Genomic DNA, 23,333 nt, shown 5'->3' with positions numbered 1-23,333 from the left:
AGGGGGTATGGGAACCAGAGGGATAGGTCAGTGGAAGAAGTGCATGGAGTAAAGCCAGATCTAGCAGAAAGAGAGGCTTTGAGGAAGGAGAAGCAGAATATAGGGTATAAAGGTAGTAAGGTGGATGGGCTAAAGTGCATTTACTTAAATGCAAGAAGCATCAGGAATAAGGGTGATGAACTGAGAGCTTAGATAAGTACGTGGAACTATGATATTGTGGCTCTTGCAGAGACTTGGCTGTCACCAGGGCAGGAATGGATACTGAATCTTCCAGGATTTCAGTGTTTTAAAAGGGATAGTGGGGGGGGGGGGGGCGCGTGGAAGAAGAGGAGGGGGTGGCGTTACTGGTCAGGGATACTATTACAGCTGCAGAAAGGGTGGATAATGTAGCAGGATCCTCTCTAGAGTCAGTATGGGTGGAAGTTGGGAACAAGAAAGGAGCAGTTACTCTACTGGGAGTGTTCTATAGGCCTCCTGGTAGCAGCAAGGATGCTGAAGAGCAGATTGGGAGGCAGATTTTGGAAAGGTGCAAAAATAACAGGGTTGTAATCATGGGAAACTTCAACTTCCCAAATATTGATTGGCACCTGCTTAGTACCAAAGGTTTATACGGGAAAGAGTTCGTAAAGTGTGTCCAGGACACATTCCTATCACAGTATGTTGACAGGCTGACTAGAAGGAATGCCATATTAGATCTAGCATTAGTTAATGAACCGGTTCAGGTGACAGATCTCTCAGTGGGTGAGCATTTGGGGGATAGTGACCACCGCTCCCTAACCTTTAGCATTGTCATGGACAAGGATAGGAGCAGAGAGGACAGGAAGATATTTAATTGGGGAAGGGCAAATTATGAGGCTATAAGGCTAGAAGCTGCGAGTGTAAATTGGGATATTTTTGAAGGGAAATGTACTATGGGGATGTGGTTGTTGTTCAGGGATCTCTTGCAGGATGTTAGGGATAAATTTGTCCCATTGAGGCAGGGAAAGACTGGCAGGGTGAAGGAACCATGGGTGACAAGAGAGGTGGAACTTCTAGTTAGGAGGAAGAAGGCAGCATACATAAAGTATAGGCAGCAAGGATTATATAGGGCTCTTGAGGAATATAGGATAGCAAGGAAGGAACTTAAGAAGGGGGCATGAAAGGCCTTGGTGAGTAGGGTTAAGGAAAACCCCAAGGCATTTTTCACATGTGAAGAGCAGAAGGATGATAAGAGTAAAGGTAGGACCGATTAGAGACAAAGGTGGGAAGATGTGCCTGGAAGCTGTGGACGTGGGTGAGGTTCTCAATGAATACTTCTCTTCAGTATTCACCAAGGAGAGGGGCATTGATGACGCTGAGGATAGTATTGGTAAGGTTAATATTCTAGAGCATGTGGATATCAAGAAAGAGGATGTGTTGGAGCTGTTAGAAAGTATTAGGACAGTTAAGTCCCCGGGGCCTGACGGAATATTCCCCAGGCTGCTCCGCGAGGCAAGGGAAGAGATTGCTGAACCGTTGGCTAGGATCTTTGAGTCCTCGATGTCTATGGGAATGGTACTGGAGGATTGGAGAGTGGCAAATGTTGTCCCCTTATTCAAAAAAGGTAGTAGGGATAGTCCAGGGAATCATAGACCAGTGAGCCCTACGTCTGTGGTGGGCAAGCTGTTGGAAAGGATTCTTAGAGATAGGATCTATAGGCATTTAGAGAATCATGGTCTGATCAGGGACAGCCAGCATGGCTTTGTGAAGAGCAGATCATGTCTCACAAGCCTGATAGGGTTCTTTGAGGAGGTGACCAGGCAGATTGATGAGGGTAATGCAGTAGATGTGGTCTACATGGATTTTAGTGAAGCATTTGACAAGGTTCCACATGGTAGGCTTCTTCAGAAGGTCAGAGGGCATGGGATCCAGGGAAGCTTGGCTGTGTGGATTCAGAATTGGCGTGCCTGTAGAAAGCAGAGGGTTGTGGCAGAGGGAATGCATTCAGATTGGAGGGCTGTGATTAGCGGTGTCCCACAAGGATCGGTTCTGGGACCTCTGCTTTTTGTTATTTTTATTAATGACTTGGATGAGGGGGTAGAAGGGTGGGTCGGCAGATTTGCAGATGACACAAAGGTTGGTGCTGTTGTCGATAGTGTGGAGGATTGTCGAAGATTGCAGAGGGACATTGATAGGATGCAGAACTGGGCTGAGAAGTGGCAGATGGAGTTCAATCCGGAGAAGTGTGAGGTGGTACACTTTTGAAGGACAAACTCCACGGCAGAGTACAAAGTTAATGGCAGAATTTTGGGTAGCGTGGAGGAGCAGAGGGATCTGGGGGTTCATATCCACAGATCCCTGAAAGTTGCCTCACAGGTGGATAGGGTAGTTAAGGGAGCTTATGGGACGTTAGCATTCATAAGTTGTGGGATCGAGTTTAAGAGTCGCGAAGTAATGCTGCAGCTCTACAAAACTCTGGTTAGACCACACTTAGAGTACTGTGTCCGGTTCTGGTCACCTCATTATAGGAAGGATGTGGAAGCATTGGAGATGATGCAAAGGAGATTTACCAGGATGCTGCCTGGTTTAGAGAGTATGCATTATGAGGAGAGACTAAGGGAGCTAGGGCTTTGCTCTTTGGAGAGAAGGAGGATGAGGGGAGACATGATGGAGGTGTACAAAATATTAAGAGGAATAGAGTAGACAGCCAGTGCCTCTTTCCCAGGGCACCAATGCTCAATACAAGAGGGCATAGCTTTAAAGTAATGGGTGGGAAATTCAAGGAAGGTTTTTCACCCAGAGAGTGGTTGGGGAACGGAATGTGCTGCCTGGGGTGGTGGTGGAGGCAGGTACAGTGCATTGGTCAAATTCAAGAGATTACTAGATAAGCATATGGAGGAATTTGAAATAGAGGGATATGTGGGAAGAAGGGGTTAGATAGTCTTAGTTGAGGTTTAAAGGTTGGCACAACATTGTAGGCCAAAGGGCCTGTATTGTGCTATACTGTTCTATGATTCTATGTGCTAAGACCATCAACTCATCCTCCTTTCTTTTTGCATAACAATGCAAATTATTTCTCCTCCAAGGCTGCGTATCTTCTGGTTTTGTGCAGCTTTGTCAATTCAGTCTAGCCAAGATTTGCTTTAGTGCCATTTAAGAAGTTGTGAAACTTCAAATGCAAATTACATCCCTGCTATTCTCCAAACAATCCTTGGACTGAATTAATCACCATGGTTAATTTATTCCAATTGTGCCAATCTGTTTTCTTTTTAAGGCCATTAAAAAAAAAGCATTTATTTTGGGTGCAAGGACACTATTAAGAATCTTTCACATGTTTAATGATTAAAAGATAGTTGATGTATTATGAAACTGACAAACTAGACTTGCAAATGTTTCAGTATTATTTTAGGTTACTTTCTGTGACTGATAATCAGATTAGGCATAAGTGGAAGTCAAGACCTTCCTGTCCAAATGTTATCTTCAATAATAATGCTTGCATCATCAGTTTGATTTATCAAATGCACCAGCTTGTAACTGTTATTGCATCACTGAATGTTTTAAAAGGTTACATTCCATTAGATTGTTTTGTGCGCATTTGTATTTGAGCAGGAACTGGAACCATCATGACTTCAACAATGGTACAACTTCAACTTTAATTTGTGCTGTTTCCTGATTGCACCCCAAGTAACACCTTTAACACCAGATAAACAATTAGGAATAAGGATAAAGCAGAGAAACAATTATCATGAGCCTTTTGTTTTGCTGGAATAGTACTTGAAATGCAGCATATCAAGTGGACAAAACTTGATTACCTTGGAGGGAAAGATTTTATGAAGCATGTCTCAGATTAAATAAATAAATAATGCCCAGCAGAAGGTGGCACAGATTTAAGGTAAAGGGTGGGAGGAGATCAGAGGAAGAATCTCTTTATTTGGCAGATGGTTGAAACACAGAATGCCCACCTAAATGAGTGGTGGAGGTACTCTCACAGCATTTAAGTGGTACCAAGATGAGTTCTTAAATTACCAAGGCATAAAAATGGAATCAGTACAGATATGTGCTTAATAGTTGATTATGATCATGGTAGGCCAAACTACCCATTTCTGCAGACAGGGCAGTGAGCAGCAGACAAAGATGGAAGGTATTTGGTAATTAAAAGCAATAATGCAGGGCTTGAGAGGGGTATTGAACTTTGGGTGGGAAGCAGTTTTACCCAGTGGGTATATGCACTGCTAGAAAGGGCACTGGAAACAATTCAATTGTGGGTCCTATGAGGTAATTAAATTATAATTAAAGCTTCTGATGCAAAGACAATAAAAAGCTACACTGTGAAGTTCACCTAATAAATAGGAAATAAGGTTGTGCATTTCTACTGCACCTTTATTGTTCCTCTGAGGACATCCTTAGGCGCTCTGCGGTAAAGGAGTACACTTGATGTGCAGTCCTGATTGTCCTGTAAAAAAAAATGTATTGATGGTTAAATATTGGCTAGATAGTTAACTTGGTAGTCATGCTTTTAATGCTATGGTATTCCCATACAAGGGGAACTAATTTAAGGGATCTTGGGGTGTGGCCCCAAAGAGGAATAGTGTGGATCTACACATACACACGTGTGCTATATTTATGCAGCAGAACATGGACTTCAGTCATCCTGGATCTTCTCGCCATTGGACCAAGACATCACTGTCAAAGCCAATAGCTGGTTTGCAACACTAGCCTAGTTTTAAAATAAAAATTCCAGGTACAGATATTTTCAACTCCTCAGGAGTGGAAACAAGTCATCCCCAATTGAAGGTCTACCCAAGAACATGTGGTGATGATGCAGTTGTAAAAGTACCAGACGTCAAATCACACCATGGCATCTGTGGAATTTAAATTCTGTTTTAAAGTTCCAAATTGTTTAATTAAAATCTAGTCTCCATAATGATCAAAAAAACCTAATGCCTTTTAGTGCAAGTCTGCCATGCTTACCTGGTTTAAATGTGGTTGACTCTTAACTGCTTGCTGAAGGAGCCTTCTAAGCATTCAGTTAAATGGATAATTAAAACTTCTGATGCAGACACAATAAAAAAAACTACCCTGTGAATTTCACCTAATGAATGGGAAATAAAGTTGTGCATTTTTACTGCACCTTTAATGTTCCTCTCAGGACATCCTAAAGTGCTCCATGGTAAAGGAATACTTTTGATGTGTACTCACTATTGTCCTTTAAAATAAATATTACAGTTAAATATTGGCTGGATAACTAACTTTGGTAATCAGGGTCTCTGAAGGTGGCTCACCACCATACTCTCAAAGACAATTAGAATATGCAATGAATGGTGGCCTTGCTAGTAACATCCACATCCTGAAAAATTAATTGCATATATGTTGACACAACTCTCCAAATGCTATGCTTTAGTATTTTTAAGAAAAGTTTCAATTCCTTTTGATTCATCTGTATATGTTTTGTGATAAGGGCCTCAGTGCCCTGACCACTATTTATTCCTCCATTAACTTCCGCAAAACAAAATCTGGTCATTATCATGTTGCTATTTGTGGTAGCTTGGTGTCATAACTATAAGAACAGAAAATGCTGGAAACACACAGCAGGTCAGGCAGCATCTCTGGAAAGAGAAAAGAGTTGGGAAAGAGAGAACTGGGAAAGAGAGAAAACAAGTTTTCAGTAGCAGAGAAGGTGGGGAAGGGATGGAAAAAAGGAAATATCTTTGATAGGCAAGACCAAAGTGAGTTAACGTGGCATTTAGAAAATAATCCATTTTTGTCTGTGTTGTGTGTCATTAATAGGAGGGCTATAGGACACCCCTGGCAGAACAGATTATATTAATGGAGAAAGAAAACCAGCCAAAATCAAACATAGATGACAGCAGAGTGGCTAGTTCTGATATGGACAGAAAACGTTAGCTACAGTTTGGAGTCTGCAATGCTGCAACGTGCATAGATGGAAGAGGTGGTATTGCTACTAAAGTTTGCGTTGGGACATGTTATAAAGTGCAGGAGACCACAGACTGATGGGGGAGTGGGATGGAGAACTAAGGCAGCAGCAGCAGGAACATAGGGTTGCCTCAGAACACAAGTGCTCCACAAAGCAAGTATCCAATCTGCCTTTGGTTTCTCCGAAGCAGAGAAGTCTGCTACTTCTTCCCTCTTCCTGTTTATATACTGCTTATCCTCTGAATGAAATATTTAACAAGAATCTCAAGGTTTTAGATGCTCATTTGCATTTTAGGGGATGTCATCCCAACAAAAAGGCACAAAACAATTTGTCACCACTTGATTTTTTTTAATAACAATTAAAACAAACACTATACGTTATAATCTTGTACCACTTCATAAAGTAGTGACAAATAATTCATACAAAAACTATTCACATTACAACTACATTCAAATCCATTTTATTCAGTAAAAAGTTGAATGTACAATTCATATCTCAGAATATATAGTCTTCTGAAGCAAAATTTTTCACTGTTTAAGCGCTTAATGGCAGAGTCTGGAACACAATACAAAGTTGACAATTAAATAAAGCACGCTTGTTTTCCTGTGTCTGCTTATGTACATGGCAATGTCAGTGTCATTTAATAGCAATCTCAGATTTAAACCAACAAGGACAAAGCTGATACATTCTACATGACTATAGTCACCACATAATATTCCAGGGTCATGCAAGGCTCATATTTAACACCAAAAAAGCCCACAGAGGCACAATTACTGGGACCCTTTTAGCACAGGATTGTGTCAATGACTGATGATACACAAATGTAACTTTACAAAGTTGAAATAAACCACAATTGGTGTTGACACCTCTCCTTGTAGGCTTTGTTCTTGCAATGGATAAAAATATACAAATGGCTCAATAAAAATATGAAAATCGTAAGATTGTGTATCAGAGACAATTCATTTTTAGTTAAGCAAGTTTTAGAGGTGCCACACAGTGCTTTGTAATTGCAGAAGTGATTCAAATATTTACCACTTCCACTATGTAATTTGTTTTGAAATTCACAGCTGAAGTGTCATGGAAAAAAACCAGCATTACATTAGGTTGCAAGTAAAATTCTCATTTCAGCACTGGCCAGGCTAACAAAAATTTTGTTAAAAAACAATTCTATACAATAAACACAGTCAACAGTAAACAGCAAAGCTCAAATGACTTTAAATCATAAAACTGGTGGATCACAACTAGACAGTTTTGATAACAACAGGACATCCTCAGGATTCACCCGATTCATGCCAATGGATGGGTGGGGTGAGATCATATATACAAACATTATACTTGAGCTGTGCAATAGTTATAGTGAGTAACCCTTCACACCAATAAAATGACATCATAAGGGTAATGGTCAGAATAAAAATGAGGCAAGGGAGGCATCAGCGGTAATAATAAGCTAAAATTTGTCTGGCCCCAGTTGAACCAGATTGTCCGAGCTTAAAGTGCATCATTCACCATAATGCTGCTTGAAAAAAATTCATTATTGCTCACAATGAATTTGACTGTCCAGCAGTGATTTATGAGTAAACCAACTATTAAAAAAAATTAACTCCAGGTTCTAGGTGTGTTCTGAATACAAACAATTTGAAAAGTTGTATTTATGACACATACATTATGCCATTTCTAAATGGCTGTAACCCACCCATCGCCCCTTGAACATAAATTCTGCACACGTTCCTCAGAGAATAAACGTTCCTCAGTCTCACCCCTATTTATCCAAGCAAACATAGCATTTTCACCTCTCCTCTCCCCCCCCCCCCCCCACTACTCCACCCACTCCCAACCTCACTGCTTTTAAACAGATCTAGTTCACCACTACAAATGGTTATAACAATGAGCTGAGTAAACTGGATACTTTTGAATACAAACATCAACACATAGCCTGGGGAAAAAAAACTCAACTGCATGCATCAAGTTTTTTTTTGCAAAAAAATCATTAATACGCCACAAATACTAAATGAGTCTTCATTAATGTAGTCTAGATTGAAATGACAATAATGAAAACAACATTAGCAGACCCAGTTTGACAACTTTTGAATTAGGTGCTGTAGTCGTAATTATAACCCCTACAAGCCCTCCCACCTATTAAACATTATTCAGTTATGCAAAAGGACACAATATTTACAAATTATTGAACTTCACATCCTTACTTCAAAGGCAAGGTTTTAACTTGAAGATGCCCAATCCCATTTTGTCTTGAAATTATCATTCACTTAGCTGGAAAAATATTATGCAGCCTAGTTGCTTTGATTCTCTGGAAAAGGCTACTTAGCTGCTGAATAGGCAACAACAAAATCTAAAAGCTAATGCACATGCAATGATTACCACTAAAGTTGTTCCAGAAGATTGCAGATAAAATTAACTTTAGCCCACTTTTGGTCATTGCTATAAAAGGCCAAAAAATGCCTGTTTGTCAACCACCCCGATGGAGTTTCTTTAAATATAATTTTTCATTAGCTAGTTACGCAGTTTGCATCAATGGAGTATTTACCCATCAGCTTTTGTTTTTATTCCTAAGCAGTGCAGTGTTGTTTGATGACCAAACAATCTCCAAACCTAACATTTGAAGAAACAGTGCTTTGTACATCTGGTTTATATATAAAAAAAAGTTCAACTATTTTTTAAAAATTTTCTAACCCACCATTTTGTGCAGACAATAGAAAAACATGCATTTTTGGCCTTAAAGTTCCTGCAATTGTTTGTTTTAATTTCAGCTGCAAGTGCCAGGCAAATAAATTAACTTAGAATACTAGGACACATGTAAAAACTAGTGAAGGTGGAACTATTTAAAAGTCTTTGTACAATCATAATACTTTTCTTCATTTCTACAGTCAGGATGTGCTGTTCATACATCAATAATTTCTTCAGCTGTGCCACCACAGCGCAGCTTGTAGCGACCTGTCCGCCAGCTTATGGTGGGGTCCCAGAGGGCAGACAAGAATATATATATTGTCATGGATTCTCTGATAAACCAGGCAACTGCATAATCAAGTTTTGAGAAACACAGAGGTCCACCCTGGATTGGAGATGAGGAAGAAAAAAAGAAAATTATTAACAGTAAATTAACAGACTTGTATTTAAAATAATGGCAAGTGACGTTAAATAAATTGCTAATGCTTAATTTGAAAAACTACCACTCAAGCATTTTCATGTTTCTTCAATTCTAATTATCTAAAGTATTGCCCAGAGCTAATGAACTGAAATGTCAAGGGAGTGAAGTTTGAAGTTTACATATCCCAGTTTTCCAGACAACATCACAAACAGATTAGTCTGTTTATTTATTTCATTGCTGACTGTGGGAATTTAGTGTGCATAACTTGACTGGCATGTTTTCCTCTTGCAAAGCACTTTATTGGCTTTGAAACATTTAAATGCTTTATTTTTAAGATAAGTTATCTTTATTAGTCGCACGTACATTGAAACAGTGAAATGCATCTTTGGTGTAGAGTGTTCTGGGGGCAGCCCGCAAGTGTCGCCATGCTTCCGGTGCCAACATAGCATGCCCACAACTTCCTAACCCATGCATCTTTAGAATGTGGGAGGAAACCAGAGCACCTGGAGGAAACCCACGCAGACATGGGGAGAACATAAAAACTCCTTACAGACAGCGGCCAGAATTGAACCCGGGTCACTGGTGCTGTAATAGCATTATGCTAACGGCTACACTACCGTGCCTGCCCTTTAACATTATTAGCTACGTGGGTTCTGGGGTTAAAGCAGCTGGTGTCTTAAACTTGTACTTGTTGAGTGCATTTAAAGTGAGAAGGATAGAAGAGTGAGGAATAGCAAAAGTGGGGATATGGAACTAGTGCTTTACTTTCTCTCAGAATATTCCAAACCCATTACAGCCGATGAAGGACTTTGAGAATACACATTGTTGCACTATAACATTTTCTGATCTGACTAGTTTAATGACTATAATTCAAATGGAATCACAGTTTCAGGGTGATTTTACTGATGCATTTCACACTAACATTGGACTCCAAGTTACTTGAATTGAGCTCCAAACCAAAAGGCGCGTTTTCCCCCAAATCACCTCCAGCAATGAAAACCCACTGTTTGCTGAAATAAACTCTGCAGAGTGCAAAGAAATTTCAAAAATCAAAACTGAACAGCCACCAATGTTCCAAAGTAAATCAGCACAGTGACCAATAATATCTTGTAGATACTTTTATGACCCCTCATCCCTATTAAGCTTTGGTTCATATTAAATATTCATAGAAAATGTAGGAGCGGGTTTGTTTACTCTGATTTTCTTCCCTACTGCATCCTTTTCTAAATGGACCAGTTTGTCTGTCTTAGCTTAACCAAGTGGATCTTCTGGATATGTCTCTCAGAATTGAGTAATTGGCTACTTGAAGCTGGAGGCCACTGCAGGCAAGCAGGAGCTCTACCCCAGAAGCTTTCCCCTACACCAGTCCAAGGATACCAAGATCTACAGCACAATCACATCTTTAAAATGGATGATTAGAATTGCTACCGGATGTCTAATAAAGCATTTGCTATTTTGCAAAACATGTTTATGAAAAATTTGCAATAAATATAAAAAGGGTACACAATTCCTGAAAACTATGCTAGCCATGGTGTGTAGGCCATGGATTACTAACAATAATAGCCCACAAGGAGGGTTCCTGGTCTCCATTATGCTAATAGTGAGAGAATCAAAAGGAACTGAGCTTTTTGAGATTACTTTTCTGTCTTCTTTCAGAAAGCGGTGTTTTGTAGCAGTATTTCAAAAGTAACATTGGTAAAGGCATGAAAACTGATTGCCTTATGACAGAGGGGCACAGGCTTCCCATTATAAATTAAGAAAAAATAATTTTGCAGACTTGCCCCACAACAAATTTACTGTAATGAGTCAGCCAATTACACGTACCTGAATTCCTCTGAGCTGGATGTAATCAGATATGAACCATGCCAAGCAGTGACACATAAAAAATACCATAATGTCCCATTTGAAAACATGGTGAGCTGCCCATCCAATTATCAAACTTGCAACAAAGCACTCAGAGATCGGTTCGCAAATAATTGTAGCAGGCAGCATGTTGATACGCAACTTTGACCACCTTATTGAGGAGGGGAGAAGAGCAGCAAGATATTAGAATACTTTCAACAATTCTCTTCATCATCTGTTTCCTCCCCCACCCCCACTTCATTTAAAGTGGTGTTCACTAGGCTGCACTCAGAACTGAGTCAGTAGTTTCAAATCCCACTCCAGAAACTGGAGCACTAAATCAGCGCCAGCACTCCAGTGTAGAACTGAGGGAGTGCTGTACAATTAGAAGTACCATCTTTTGGACTGAACCAAAACCCCTTCTCCTCTCAGATGGACACAAAAGTTACAATGGCACAATGTTAAAAAGCAGAGACATTATTCCAAATGTGCTGGCCAGTACTTATCCTTTTAACAGTATCAGTGTAAAATGGTTAACCTCTTTCTGTATCACGTTGCTGTTTAGGAGCTTGTTGTGCATAAACTGTCAGCCTTGTTCTGCTACATTATAACAGTGACTATACTTTTAAAAAGTACTTTGTTGGCTGTAAAGTACTTCTAGTTCCATGGAGGTCATGAAAGACAATTTATAAATAAATGTCTTTTCAGATCTACAAACTGTGGCTGATATTGCTGTGCACCAAAAGAAAGTTTTTTAAAAAGATAAAATATTTTTCCTATTATTTCTTCTTTGAACATTGACTCACTCAGATTCACAAAATGCCACAAGTGATACCATTCCTATGCCATTGTGATATACAGCCAAGAATGGATTGGTTCAGGCACAATCCAATGGAATTCAAATCAAATTAAACATGAACTGCTGAAGCAATGTTGATTATTCAAGTGCTATTTCTAACAGTCAAAATATACTGGAAACACTCGGCAGATCTGACTGTGGGTGGAGTCAACACTTCAGGTCAATGACCTATTTTCAGAGCTGATACCAATTAAGTTTTAGGCTGCAGAGAAAGATCAGTGAGGATAGGCAGCAATACCTCCGGCACGATTATTCTCAACACTGGTGCCCCACAAGGCTGTGTCCTCAGCCCTCTACTCTACTCCCTATACACTCACGACTGTGTGGCCAGATTCTGCTCTAACTCCATCTACAAGTTTGCAGATGATACCACCGTTGTAGGCCGTATTTCAAACAGCGATGAGTCAGAGTACAGGAAGGAGATAGAGAGCTTAGTGGAATGGTGTCATGACAACAACCTTTCCCTTAATGTCAACAAAACTAAAGAGCTGGTCATTAACTTCAGGAAAGGGGGCGGTGTACACACACCTGTCAACATCAATGGTGCTGAGGTCGAGAGGGTTGAGAGCTTCAAGTTCCTGGGAGTGAACATCACCAACAGCCTGTCCTGGTCAAATCACGTAGATGCCATGGCCAAGAAAGCTCACTAGCGCCTCTACTTCCTCAAGAGGCTAAAGAAATTTGGTTTGTTCCCTTTGACACTCACCAACTTTTACCGATGCACCATAGAAAGCATCCTATCTGGATGTATCACGGCTTGGTACAGCAACTGCTCTGCCCAAGACCGCAAGAAGCTGCAGAGCTTTGCGGACACAGCCCAGCGCATCATGGACACCAGCCTCCCCTCCTTGGACTCCGTCTTTACCTCTCATTGTCTTGGTGTAGCAGCCAGCATAATCAAAGACCCCATCCACCTGGGACATCCTCTCTTCTCTCCCCTTCCATCGGGTAGAAGATACAGGAGCCTGAGGGCACGTACCACCAGACTCAAGGACAGCTTCTACCCCACTGTGATAAGACTATTCAATGGTTCCTTTATACAATGAGATGGACTATGACCTCACGATCTACCTTGTTGTGACCTTGCACCTTATTGCACTGCACTTTCTCTGTAGCTGTGACACTCTGTACTACATCAATGCACTGTGTACTGACTCAATGTAACTGCACTGTGTAATGAATTGACCTGTACGATTGGTTTATAAGACAAGCTTTTCACTGTACAAGTGACAATAATAAACCAATACCAAGAGGAGTGATGGAAAGAACAATGGGAATGTCTGTGATAGGGTGAGGGCAAGAGACCGACACAAATGATGAAAGTGCTGGCTGGGGGTGAGGTAGGGACAGGGGGACATGGGTAACGTCTTTTACCCTTTTCTTCAAAACAAATTCACTTTTAATCAGCCCCCAGCAAGTTTCTGCTCATCTCTAGGCATCCATGCCTCTCAAAAGTTCTTACATCAAGTGTACACTCATCCAGAATTCTACTTAAATCTCTCCAATCAAACTTCCATTTTGCAGGAGCACCAAAACAGCCAAATGACATTCTCCTTGACATCTCCAACATACACACCTAAAGCTCAGTAGAATTGCTCTTAAATGGTTCCACTCATCCAATCACAACTAGAGCATTTTCAGCAATAGCTCTTTCTACCGAGTACCTTTACCTACAAGCAGCCTCCTGATGAGATGATCGACAACTGCAAAGTCAGCCAAGAACACCCAGATCGCTCCCTTCCTTAAAGCTCTTTGCCACATCGGGGTCATCAAACTGCTTCTGTGATCTTCAACTTTGGATGAGCTGCAATTTTCCTTAGTTAAATACTGTGAACATTGAAGCAATCACCTTTGCATGTAATCTATCAGACCGAGTAACATGACCCATCTCTGCCTAGGACTATTTTCTGCTGAAACACTCATCTATTCCTCTATTATTCCAGTGTTCCCTGGCCAGCCTTCAATCCTCCTCCAATGTAAATTAGTTTATATAAACTCTACTGTCTATTCTTTAACACTCACTCCCATGCTTACTCTGGACAGGTCCCCAGTACCTCCATACTTCCAAACTGAAGTTACCATCTTCCTATTCAAAAACTTTCAAAGCTTCCTTACCTTGATCACCTCCTCCAGCCCTAGAACCTTGTGTTTCAGCTTTGCCCTCCTATGCATCCTCTTTCCGTTTTCACCATTGGTGGCCATGCCTTCAAATTCCTCAGCCCAATTTTTCCTTCTATCCCCACCTTTTAAGATCTCTTTAAAACTTATTTTGACCAAGATTTTTAGTTACTGCCTAATGTTTTCTTGAGTTCTTAATTTTTGTGTGATTATACTTTTGCAAAGTAACTTGAGATATTTTACAATGCTCATGGAGCTATACACATGGAGACTGCTGTTAAAATAACTGTACAGAGGTCAGAGTCGTGCAGAAGGAGAAAGTCTAAATTATTTGACAGCTGTTACAATACAAGATAACTTAGATTATGTTATCAAAACTCACCTGATCATTCTTGACTGGAAGAGAGAAATAGAATAGCTGCCAGAATTCTGCATCGCTACTTGGCTTGCCATAGCAAACTTCCATCCCCTAAAATAAAATCAACATAAACCAAGTTCAAACCACACCCAAACAATATATAAAAAAGTACTTCTGAACATAATAATACTGGGCAGATTAGATCCTGCTCAACTGTTGCTTTTATTGCAGGTGCAGCAATTAGAACACGTTATACGTCAAAGACATGATCCACTAGTGTCTGAAAAGATTTCCACTGCTAACAAAAATATAGGACCAAAAAAAAGGCAGAATTTCTTCTTGGATTTCAGATGATTTCTAAATTGTTCATTCTAAATAAATCTGAACCCTGTTAAATGGATTTGTAACATGCTCCTCAAAGGATATAAAGGCTTTGATTTACCAGAATATTACCTCGGGCTACAATGATTTTGAGTAAGAGTAGACAAAGCACCTTGCCCTTCCTGCTGTGTAGAAGGTTAAGGGGCAGGCTGATTGAGGAATTTTGCATTTTGAAAGATATTGACAGGGTGGCTAGAGAAACATTTTCGTCTAAAGGGGCAAGTCTAGGACAAGAGGACAAAATCTTACATTTAGAACTAGGTCGTTCAGAGAGAAGTTAAGCCAGAAATGTGGAACTCTATCAGAATAGAATACAAAGGCAATTGAAAGTGTAACCCTTTCCTCCAAAAGCTGAAGACATTAAGTTAATTAATTATTTTACATCTAAGATAGAAAGAACCAAGTAATATGGAGTCAAATTAGATAGACCATAGGGATATGGATCAACCAATTTTCCACCTTTTCCTCAAACTTAATTTCTTTCTAGAATGAATGCTATGCATGGCCTCAAAAACAATGCAAGAAACTAATACTTAGGCTATGGCAAATGCATACAATGACTAAAAGTACATAAGAGAACAAAAGGCTGTTCCTTCTCTCAGAATAAGATCTCTGCTTGTTTCATGGACTGCCTTGGTTGAACTGAGATGCACCAGTTGGAAAAATGCAACCATACCAATACTTGATTTCTCGGTGCTAACAATAAAAACAAATTCAGCACAGAATATACTCAGGGACACGATAGCTAATAACTATTTGTTTATCTCAATACTGGTTAGATAATTTGTTTAAGCACTTAAACATATTTTCGTACTTACGGATTTCTAAATACTAACCTGTCTGCTATTGCCTTGGACATAAAATAATCTTCAGCAATATACTGAGCAAAAGCAACAAGTCCTCCAGCTTGATCCAACACATCTTTTCTCATTAAACAAGACATCCCCGTTACACATTTGAAGCCAGTTACATTGGCTGATAGATATGTTCTTGGGTGTGATGTGCCAAAATACACCTACAACACATTGAGATTGCAGAAGGTCAGATATATTCCACTACATATTCACAAATCAAGATTCCAGAACAGGGTTACATTTTAAACATGTTAACAAATAGTAAAAAAGTCATACAGATACTAAGTTGCTAAAAAGAACCAGTTAAATAAACATCACATATTACACTCAGATCACGTCAACCAACATCTCAGGGAATATCTGCATTAATTCAAGCTTATTATCATACAGTGATGAAAATGAGATGGGATCCCTTCAACTTGTTGTAAGCAAAATAAGTAACAAGATCTTAGGAAATCAATACCAACTGTAGGTTAACAATCCAGAAAAAACGTGAATTTGTTCCCTACTGTACCTATGTCATAATACTGCTGAAAAACTCAACACCTCATCTTGATACATCAAGTTTGTTCCTCATCAGTGCCATGTAATAACTAGGATTTTTCATTCTATATATAAGTTTAAATAGGTAATACAGAAGGTAAAATAATTTGTCAAATACATCTCACAATAATTTAGACTCTCAAAATACATTCAATATTGTGTTAAATCAAACAGATTTGAATAGCCGCTACTTCCAATTAGGATTGCTCATTCACAATTTGCACCCAAGATAATTAATAACCCTATCGAGGTATGCTAACCAAAGATGGAACTCCTTTGTAAAAATAGCATACCATGTCAACACAAATTGATCATTTTCATCGAGGCTCATGTTGTCATTACTGATTTAAACTGTAAACACAAAACTTCAAAAAAGTAGAAACTGGAAACCTTTAGATTTATACAGATATCATACTTATGAATTCATATAAAAGACCATTACATTTGTCACAATGTGTGAAAATTTTAAGAATCAGCTAGGTTTTAATAGGATCTAGTAAACCATTACATATTTGACTGTATAGACCAGCTCAAAACATGTCAGATCTTAAGAAATTATAAAACTCTTAACAGATTTTAATAAAAATACCATAGAACAGGGGACAGAAAATAGCATTAGGAAATTATAGAAGATGGGAGAGACCAGAGGAAGATGCAGGTTTAGGGAACTTACTGGTTGAGGGGAGGGTATGGAGTAGAAGGGAAATAAAAGCAGCTGATGTTACTGAATGAATCTATCAGTATTAATTACAAGAAACTTCATAAGTTCCTTGTACATATTGGAAGCAAGGGAAGGAAAGTGCTCAAAGAACAACTAGAAGTGAAGAAATGCAATGATCTTTGCTCACCAGAATGATTTTAAGTAGTGGACGGATTTTGGCAGGAGAGAACAAAACTGATTAGCATTCAACATGAGTACATGTACATGTAAAAATGGATAAAGCAATAACACACTACAGATGCCAAAACCGTGTTCACTGAAGCACAAATCAATGCCCTACTGGGGGAAATCAACTGCAATGGCAGAGACTAGAGGTTTTACCAGGGATAAAGGTATCACAGAAATTAGGTTAGGAGTAATTGAGCCATTTGACAACCACAGAAGCAGTAGGACAAATAATATGGCATACACTGCTGACCACTTGAAACTTTGATAGTGCAGCAGAAAATGGTTTCAACTGATTACTTTTCAATATCCCCATTAAAAAGTACAAGGGCATTTTCCACAAAATACTTTTGATTTGTCAATTAAATTATTTAAAGCTTTCCTCATTAAACAACTATTAACCAGCAAGGAATCTTCTCCAATACATTCAAAACATTTAAGAAAGCAGTCAGTCTATATTTTCAATAATCATTTAGTTTTCTTTTAAATTACCTGGGCAAAAACAGTACTGTAGCAGCCAAATCATTTTGCTCTTACCTGTTCCAAAGTAGCAGCAAATCCCTGCCGATCTGCAACATATGGTAATCCGTGGACCAGACCTACTTTCTCAGTCATCATATTGGTCATATCTGTCAGTGTATCTGGTTTCACTGAACATAAAGGAGCAAAATGAAAGCAGTTTAAAAGGTGATCACATTTGCTGAAGAGCTTCCTGCCATTTGTGGATTCTCTTATGTTCCCTTAGAAAAAGAATGAACCTATATATTGTTGGCCTGGGGTATTAACTCTATTTCTCTCTGGCTTGCTATGTGTTTCTAGGATTTACCATTTATGGTTTCATATTTCCAGCATGAACAGATTCTTTTCTTTTCAATCCTTTATCAGTTCTAACACAATTCAGTTATTTTCTCTTCATAGATGCTACCTGACCTGCATTACCTTTTATTTCAGATTTCCAGCAAATGATACATTCTACGTCTCAGCTCCAGCAAATATTTTTCGCTCCTTTTCTCCTCCTGTCAGATGAGGCACCATTAACATGCCTTCAGCACCCTCCCCTAATTGTTATCAATCTGTGTCATCTATCTTATCACAGACATCCCCTTTGTTCTCTCCATACATCTCACTTCTCTGTAAATTTAAACATGCCTACTTTAAGTTTTTCCAGTTCTGAAGTTCATCAACCTGAAATGTTAGCTGTTTCTTTCACCACAGATGCTGCTTGTTCTTATTTCAGATTTACAACATCTGCATTTTTTTCTTAAATTTTCATTTGAAAAAATAGAGTAGTAAATTGCAATAAATTCAGAAAATCTCAGACAATTGTTACCTCGAATTCCACTGTCGCAGATCCAAACAAGTTCATATTTGGCTGTCTCATAACCTGGCATCAAGTTATTTATTTTGGGATTAATGCCAACCTTTTTGCCACCTGAAAGTTATGAGAATCTCCCATTACTTTATGGACAATTTATCAAAAGACATTTTAACAATATTTTTGACAAGGAAAAGCTAAAAGACTAGATTAAATATCTGAAAACATCTCAAAATGGATTGCAATTTCACATTGCATTTTAGTCACATCACAACTGCTCTGTAGATCACTTGGAAAATGAGGCGACAAATCAATGGGTCAGGATTAAGTATTGCCCTAATCCACAGGTACAATCAAGGGTAAATGCAAGTAAATATTTCCCCATACCACCTAAATTTAAAAAATGCAAATGAATCATATAGAACTTACAGCACAGAAGCAAGTGTTGATGGTCCACATGAACCTCCTTTCATATTTACATAATCCCACCCCGTCAAAAAGTTATCCTACTCAGTTTCAATGTATTTAAGTCATTTGCCTCAATCCTTTCATGTGCTGTGAAGTTCTGCATTCTCTGAAGAAAGAGGTCCCCTTCCCCCCCCCCCCTTCCTTATTGAACACAATAACTAGCTTTTATTAGCCAACAAAACCTGGACTCCTACTACAAATTAATAAATCAAGATGCATGGATTTTCATCAAAAAAGTTAAAAGCACCAATTATGTTCAAGTATTTCCTGAAACAATACCTACTGTTGAAGTCTGCACCAGAAATCAATTAAAGAGAATTGCCCTAAAATAGCCAAAACTTAGCAATGATTGAAAAAGCTACAAGGAACTGCAGATCACAAATTTCTATCCTGTTGTAACATTAGCACAGTTTGCTTTGCCAGTCAAGCTTGAACCACTGATATAACGTAGAACATAATGCAGCACAGGAGCCTGGCCTTTGGCCCATGATGTGTATGCCAACTAAAATTAATCCCGTCTGTCTGCACATGATCCATATTCTTCACTTTCCCACATGTTGATATGCTTGCCTAAATGCCTCTTAAATGTTGCTATTAAATGGCCACTGGAACACCCCCCCCCATGGAGAAACTACGCAACAACATAGTAGCCATCTTCTCCTCCACTACCTTCTCTATTGCTCACCTCATTCCTACTACAATACAAATGAGATAGAGAATACTGATATGCAGGAGAAACACACATTTTGTACCAGTGAACCACACAAGGCAATGTACAGTACCTGTAGAGCTGTCTGTATTTAACCGGGATTGGGCAAATTTATGGGCAGTTTATTTATGCAGCTTCACCTTATATAGCATTTGCAGCACAGAAACCAGTCATTTGGCCTAATAGACCTCCACAGATGGTTGCACTCCATACAGACTTACTCCAAATCTAATTTATCTAACCTGCTGATCTTATACTTCCCCTTCATAGCTTTTGCCTTCAAACTACCACTGTATTCAGTAATTTATGTAAGCAATTATGCATGATTAATTCTAATGCAGAAGGAAAACACTGCGATCTGATTTTAAGCTTTATTTCTTACCATCACAGTACAAGAACAGAAGGCAGTCATTTGGACTGTTGAGCATCTTCTGCCACTCTGAGATCATGGCTGATTAACAACTGAATACCACTTACTCATCTCTGATTGTGTCCCTTGATATCATTTCAATAAACTTCTTGAAAATTTCAACTAAGCATTGAAAACCTACTGGAAGAGGAAGATCTTAAGTTTCCACCATTTGCATGTTTAAATGGGCTTCCTCATGACATTGCAACTATTTTAAGCTCCAAGTAATTTAAGACAAATTTATATGACTGGTTCTCATAACTTAAAGAAAATTAACCCCACCGCACCCCCCCCTCCTCCATCATTCTGGTAAATGTGTGCCAAACTCCCAAGGCCAATATAATTTATATATAGTACAGTGCCCAAAATTCAGTGCTCTAGCTGGGACTTTCTGTAAAGTGAAAACCAAGTTCCTCCTTGCATTCCAACTTCCTTTAGATATTGACTGATATTCCAGTAGCCTTTTAATTACTTTCTCTCCTTGTGCATTAAATTTTAGCACACATGGACACTCAAATCCCATTATAAATATAATACCCTAGCCATTAATAAAATATTCCGATTTGTCTTTCTTACATCCAAAGTGTAACCTTACACTTCGTCACATTGAATACCATCTGCAAATTCACTTAGTCTATGAACTTTTGTAACTTCCTGTTCTCACTGGCACAATTTACTGAACTTCCTAACTAATCAATCATTTAGAAACAGAGATATGCCATTCTCTATTCCTTTATCCAAGTTAATATATTATGGTGAAATTACACAAATTCCATGGGGAGCACCAACTGATACAGCCCACCAGTCAGAAATGATCTTCACTCCTAATCTGATATTTCCTACCTCCTAATCAATTATCCAGTTACCAATCAATTATAAGGTTATTTCCAACTTCACATTTCAATTTTCTTGCTAAAAATCTCATGGCTGGTATCTCACCTATCATTTAAATCACATCACCCATTGACAACTGGCTACCTTTCTCAGAAAAATTGGGTTAATCAGACCTATTCTTCACAAATCAGTGTTGGATTGCTGATCAACTCAAACTCTGTCCCTGGAGATCGGCTCATTTTAATAAGGCTTATTTTAATAAACCCCTCCTAAATGATAGAAAATGACAGATCAATAGTTAGCCAGTTTCTCCCCTTTTTAAATGGAGTGATCATTGCAATTTTCCAGTTCTAAGGGACAATTCACAAACTCGTTAAGATTTTGAAATCAGGAACCCAACCTTGACAGCAAAGATGCAATAAACAAAAAAGTCAGAAAAGTAATTGCAAACTGAAGATATGTATAGAAAAGCTAAGGAGAGAGGGCAATAGGCCAGAGTCAACAATGATGCAAGGTGGAAAGGCTAATCTACTTCCAACATATTAAGCATAATATACCCACTCATTCATCAGCTTTCTGTTTTTTTTACAAAAGTGGAGTTTCTGTCCCTGCATCCATTTATTTTACCTCTCAATATTAGCAATGAGCAAAGCACCACCCAAAGCTACCTAGAGAGAGTAGCAGTTCATTAATATAGAGTTGGAATGTGCAAAAATTAGCAAGAATTCATAATGCAACACCTTTGTATGCTGTCATAATAAGGGAACTTCGAAGCTTACGATTAAAGACAACTTTGCAAATCTTTTTTCTTAACTGGCAAAGTGGAGGAAGATATGTTTTTCCATGTTCAATTTGTGTAACATATCCATACCAGAGAGTTTAGATAACTTTGAAAAGCTATTATGCAAATAGGGTACAAAGTCCCTCTCTTTCTCTACAGTTAGATTATTTTTAAACATAATACAATTTATGTCATAGAACAATACATATCCTTTGGCCCACCATGTGGTGCCAACCTTCAAATCACTCCTAAGACTATCTAACCCCTTCCTCCCACATATCCCTCTATCTTAAATTCCTCCATGCTTATCTAACAATCTCTTGAACCTGACCAATGTATCAGCCACTGCCACCACCACCCCAGGCAGCGCATTCCATGCACCAACCACCCTCTGGGTGAAAATCCTCCCTCTGACGTCTCCCTTGAACTTCCCACTCATTACCTTAAAGCAATGCCCTCTTGTATTGTATTGAGCATTCAACTCCTTTTGTAAATTGTTTCAGTGACAGACTACTAAAAGCATTTTCAGGGGAGTAACAAAGTGGCATCAATGAGAGAAGTTGCTGATGTAGTCTGACAATACACATCTGAATTATACAAAATGAACCAAAGCAAACAACTTCCTAACACAAAGATTGTATTAAAAGAATTCTTACAGCATATAGAAGGTGTCTTGCATATGATTATGCCTGCGTCTGTTTAATCACTTACACAACATGGGCATTATTAGCAAGGCTAATATTTACTACTATCCAGAATTGTTCGGGAAGCTAGAAGGGAGCCATCTTCTTAAACCACTGCACTCCTTCTGTTGAAGGTACTGTTGATTAGAGGTCCAAGATTTAGGTCCTGCGACAATGAAGGGACAGCAATATACTTTAAAGTTAGGATAGTATGCGAATTGAGAAGACCCTGCAAGTAGCAAAGTCCCAATGTTGCTGATGTCCATGGCCCTCTTGATGTTAGAGGTTACAAGGTTCGGAAGTACTACTAGAGTCAATACAGAACATTTTGTAGAAGACACAAAATGCAGTTGTGGCATGGTAGTGGTTGTGTAAGTGCATATTTAGGGTGGTGTTTGGGTTGTCAATCAAGCAGGTTGCTTCAACTTGAATGGCACTGTACTCATTCAGTCAAGTGGAGAGCATTCCATCACTGATTTGTGCCTTGTAGATGGTGGAAGGGCTTTGGGATGTCAGGAGGTGAATACCCACAGGATACCCAGCCTCTATCACTATTGATGTAGCTGGTTTGAGAGTTTCTGCTCAATGGTGCCCAACAGAACACTGGGCTCTACAATGGTAATGTCGTTGAAAGTCAAAGTTAAGTCTTGTAACTGCCTGACATTTGTGGTGTCAACATTAATTGCCACTTATCAACCCAGGCCTAAATATTGTCTAGACTTTACTGGATGCAGACTGCAACATTTTCTCAGGGTTTAGAGAGTGAATTAAAAGGCGACCAATTTTCTTTAGCAGGAGGAAAACTAGAGGGCCAAAGGTTTAAGCAATAAGTAGCATCAGAGACCCAAGAAAACATGATTTAGCCCAAAGAGTAATGGGGGCCTGAAACTCACCACCTGAAGAGATGGTGCAGGCAGCAAACATAATCAGATAATAAGTATATGAATGAAAGCAATTTGCCATAACCTAACAGCCTAGAAAGTGGGATTAACCAGGGGCCAGCTTGCTTCTTTCTGTGCCATAAATTTATTTCTATGATCAGCAAAATAGAATGAATAATGTATTATGCTAGAATAAGAACCATTACATTGGTGAATATTTGAGTAAATCATTAAACCTGCTATAAGAAGCATCTTGATTTTTAAAATCAGAATATTCAATTTAAGAACATTTAAAATGTAATGGAAAAACTTCCAATCTATAATGTTGAGAAGTTCTAAGCAGGTTTTGGGGAAATAGCACCAAACATAACTTATTTAAATGCAGCTCAACACCAGCTTCTGTCAGTACCAGGAAT

At 38.9% G+C, this 23,333-nt stretch overlaps 1 protein-coding gene across 1 annotated transcript in view; it reads right to left on the bottom strand.

Moving 5' to 3' along the window:
* Positions 1-6,337: 6,337 nt before the first annotated feature.
* Positions 6,338-23,333, bottom strand: part of ugcg (UDP-glucose ceramide glucosyltransferase) — a 42,889-nt gene continuing 25,893 nt past the window's right edge. The window contains exons 4-9 of the mRNA XM_052020426.1: positions 18,168-18,269; positions 17,375-17,487; positions 15,391-15,569; positions 14,198-14,284; positions 10,821-11,010; positions 6,338-8,960 (exon numbers count right to left, since the gene is read on the bottom strand). Of these exons, the coding sequence (XP_051876386.1) occupies positions 8,790-8,960; positions 10,821-11,010; positions 14,198-14,284; positions 15,391-15,569; positions 17,375-17,487; positions 18,168-18,269 (842 nt within the window). The 3' untranslated portion in view covers positions 6,338-8,789. The remainder of the gene's footprint in view (positions 8,961-10,820; positions 11,011-14,197; positions 14,285-15,390; positions 15,570-17,374; positions 17,488-18,167; positions 18,270-23,333) is intronic.

Source organism: Pristis pectinata, chromosome 7 (genome assembly GCF_009764475.1).
Source record: "Pristis pectinata isolate sPriPec2 chromosome 7, sPriPec2.1.pri, whole genome shotgun sequence".
NCBI classification, from domain to species: Eukaryota; Metazoa; Chordata; class Chondrichthyes; order Rhinopristiformes; family Pristidae; genus Pristis; species Pristis pectinata.
Note: the sequence above shows the minus strand (reverse complement) of the source record. Positions and strands in the feature narration are given on the sequence as shown.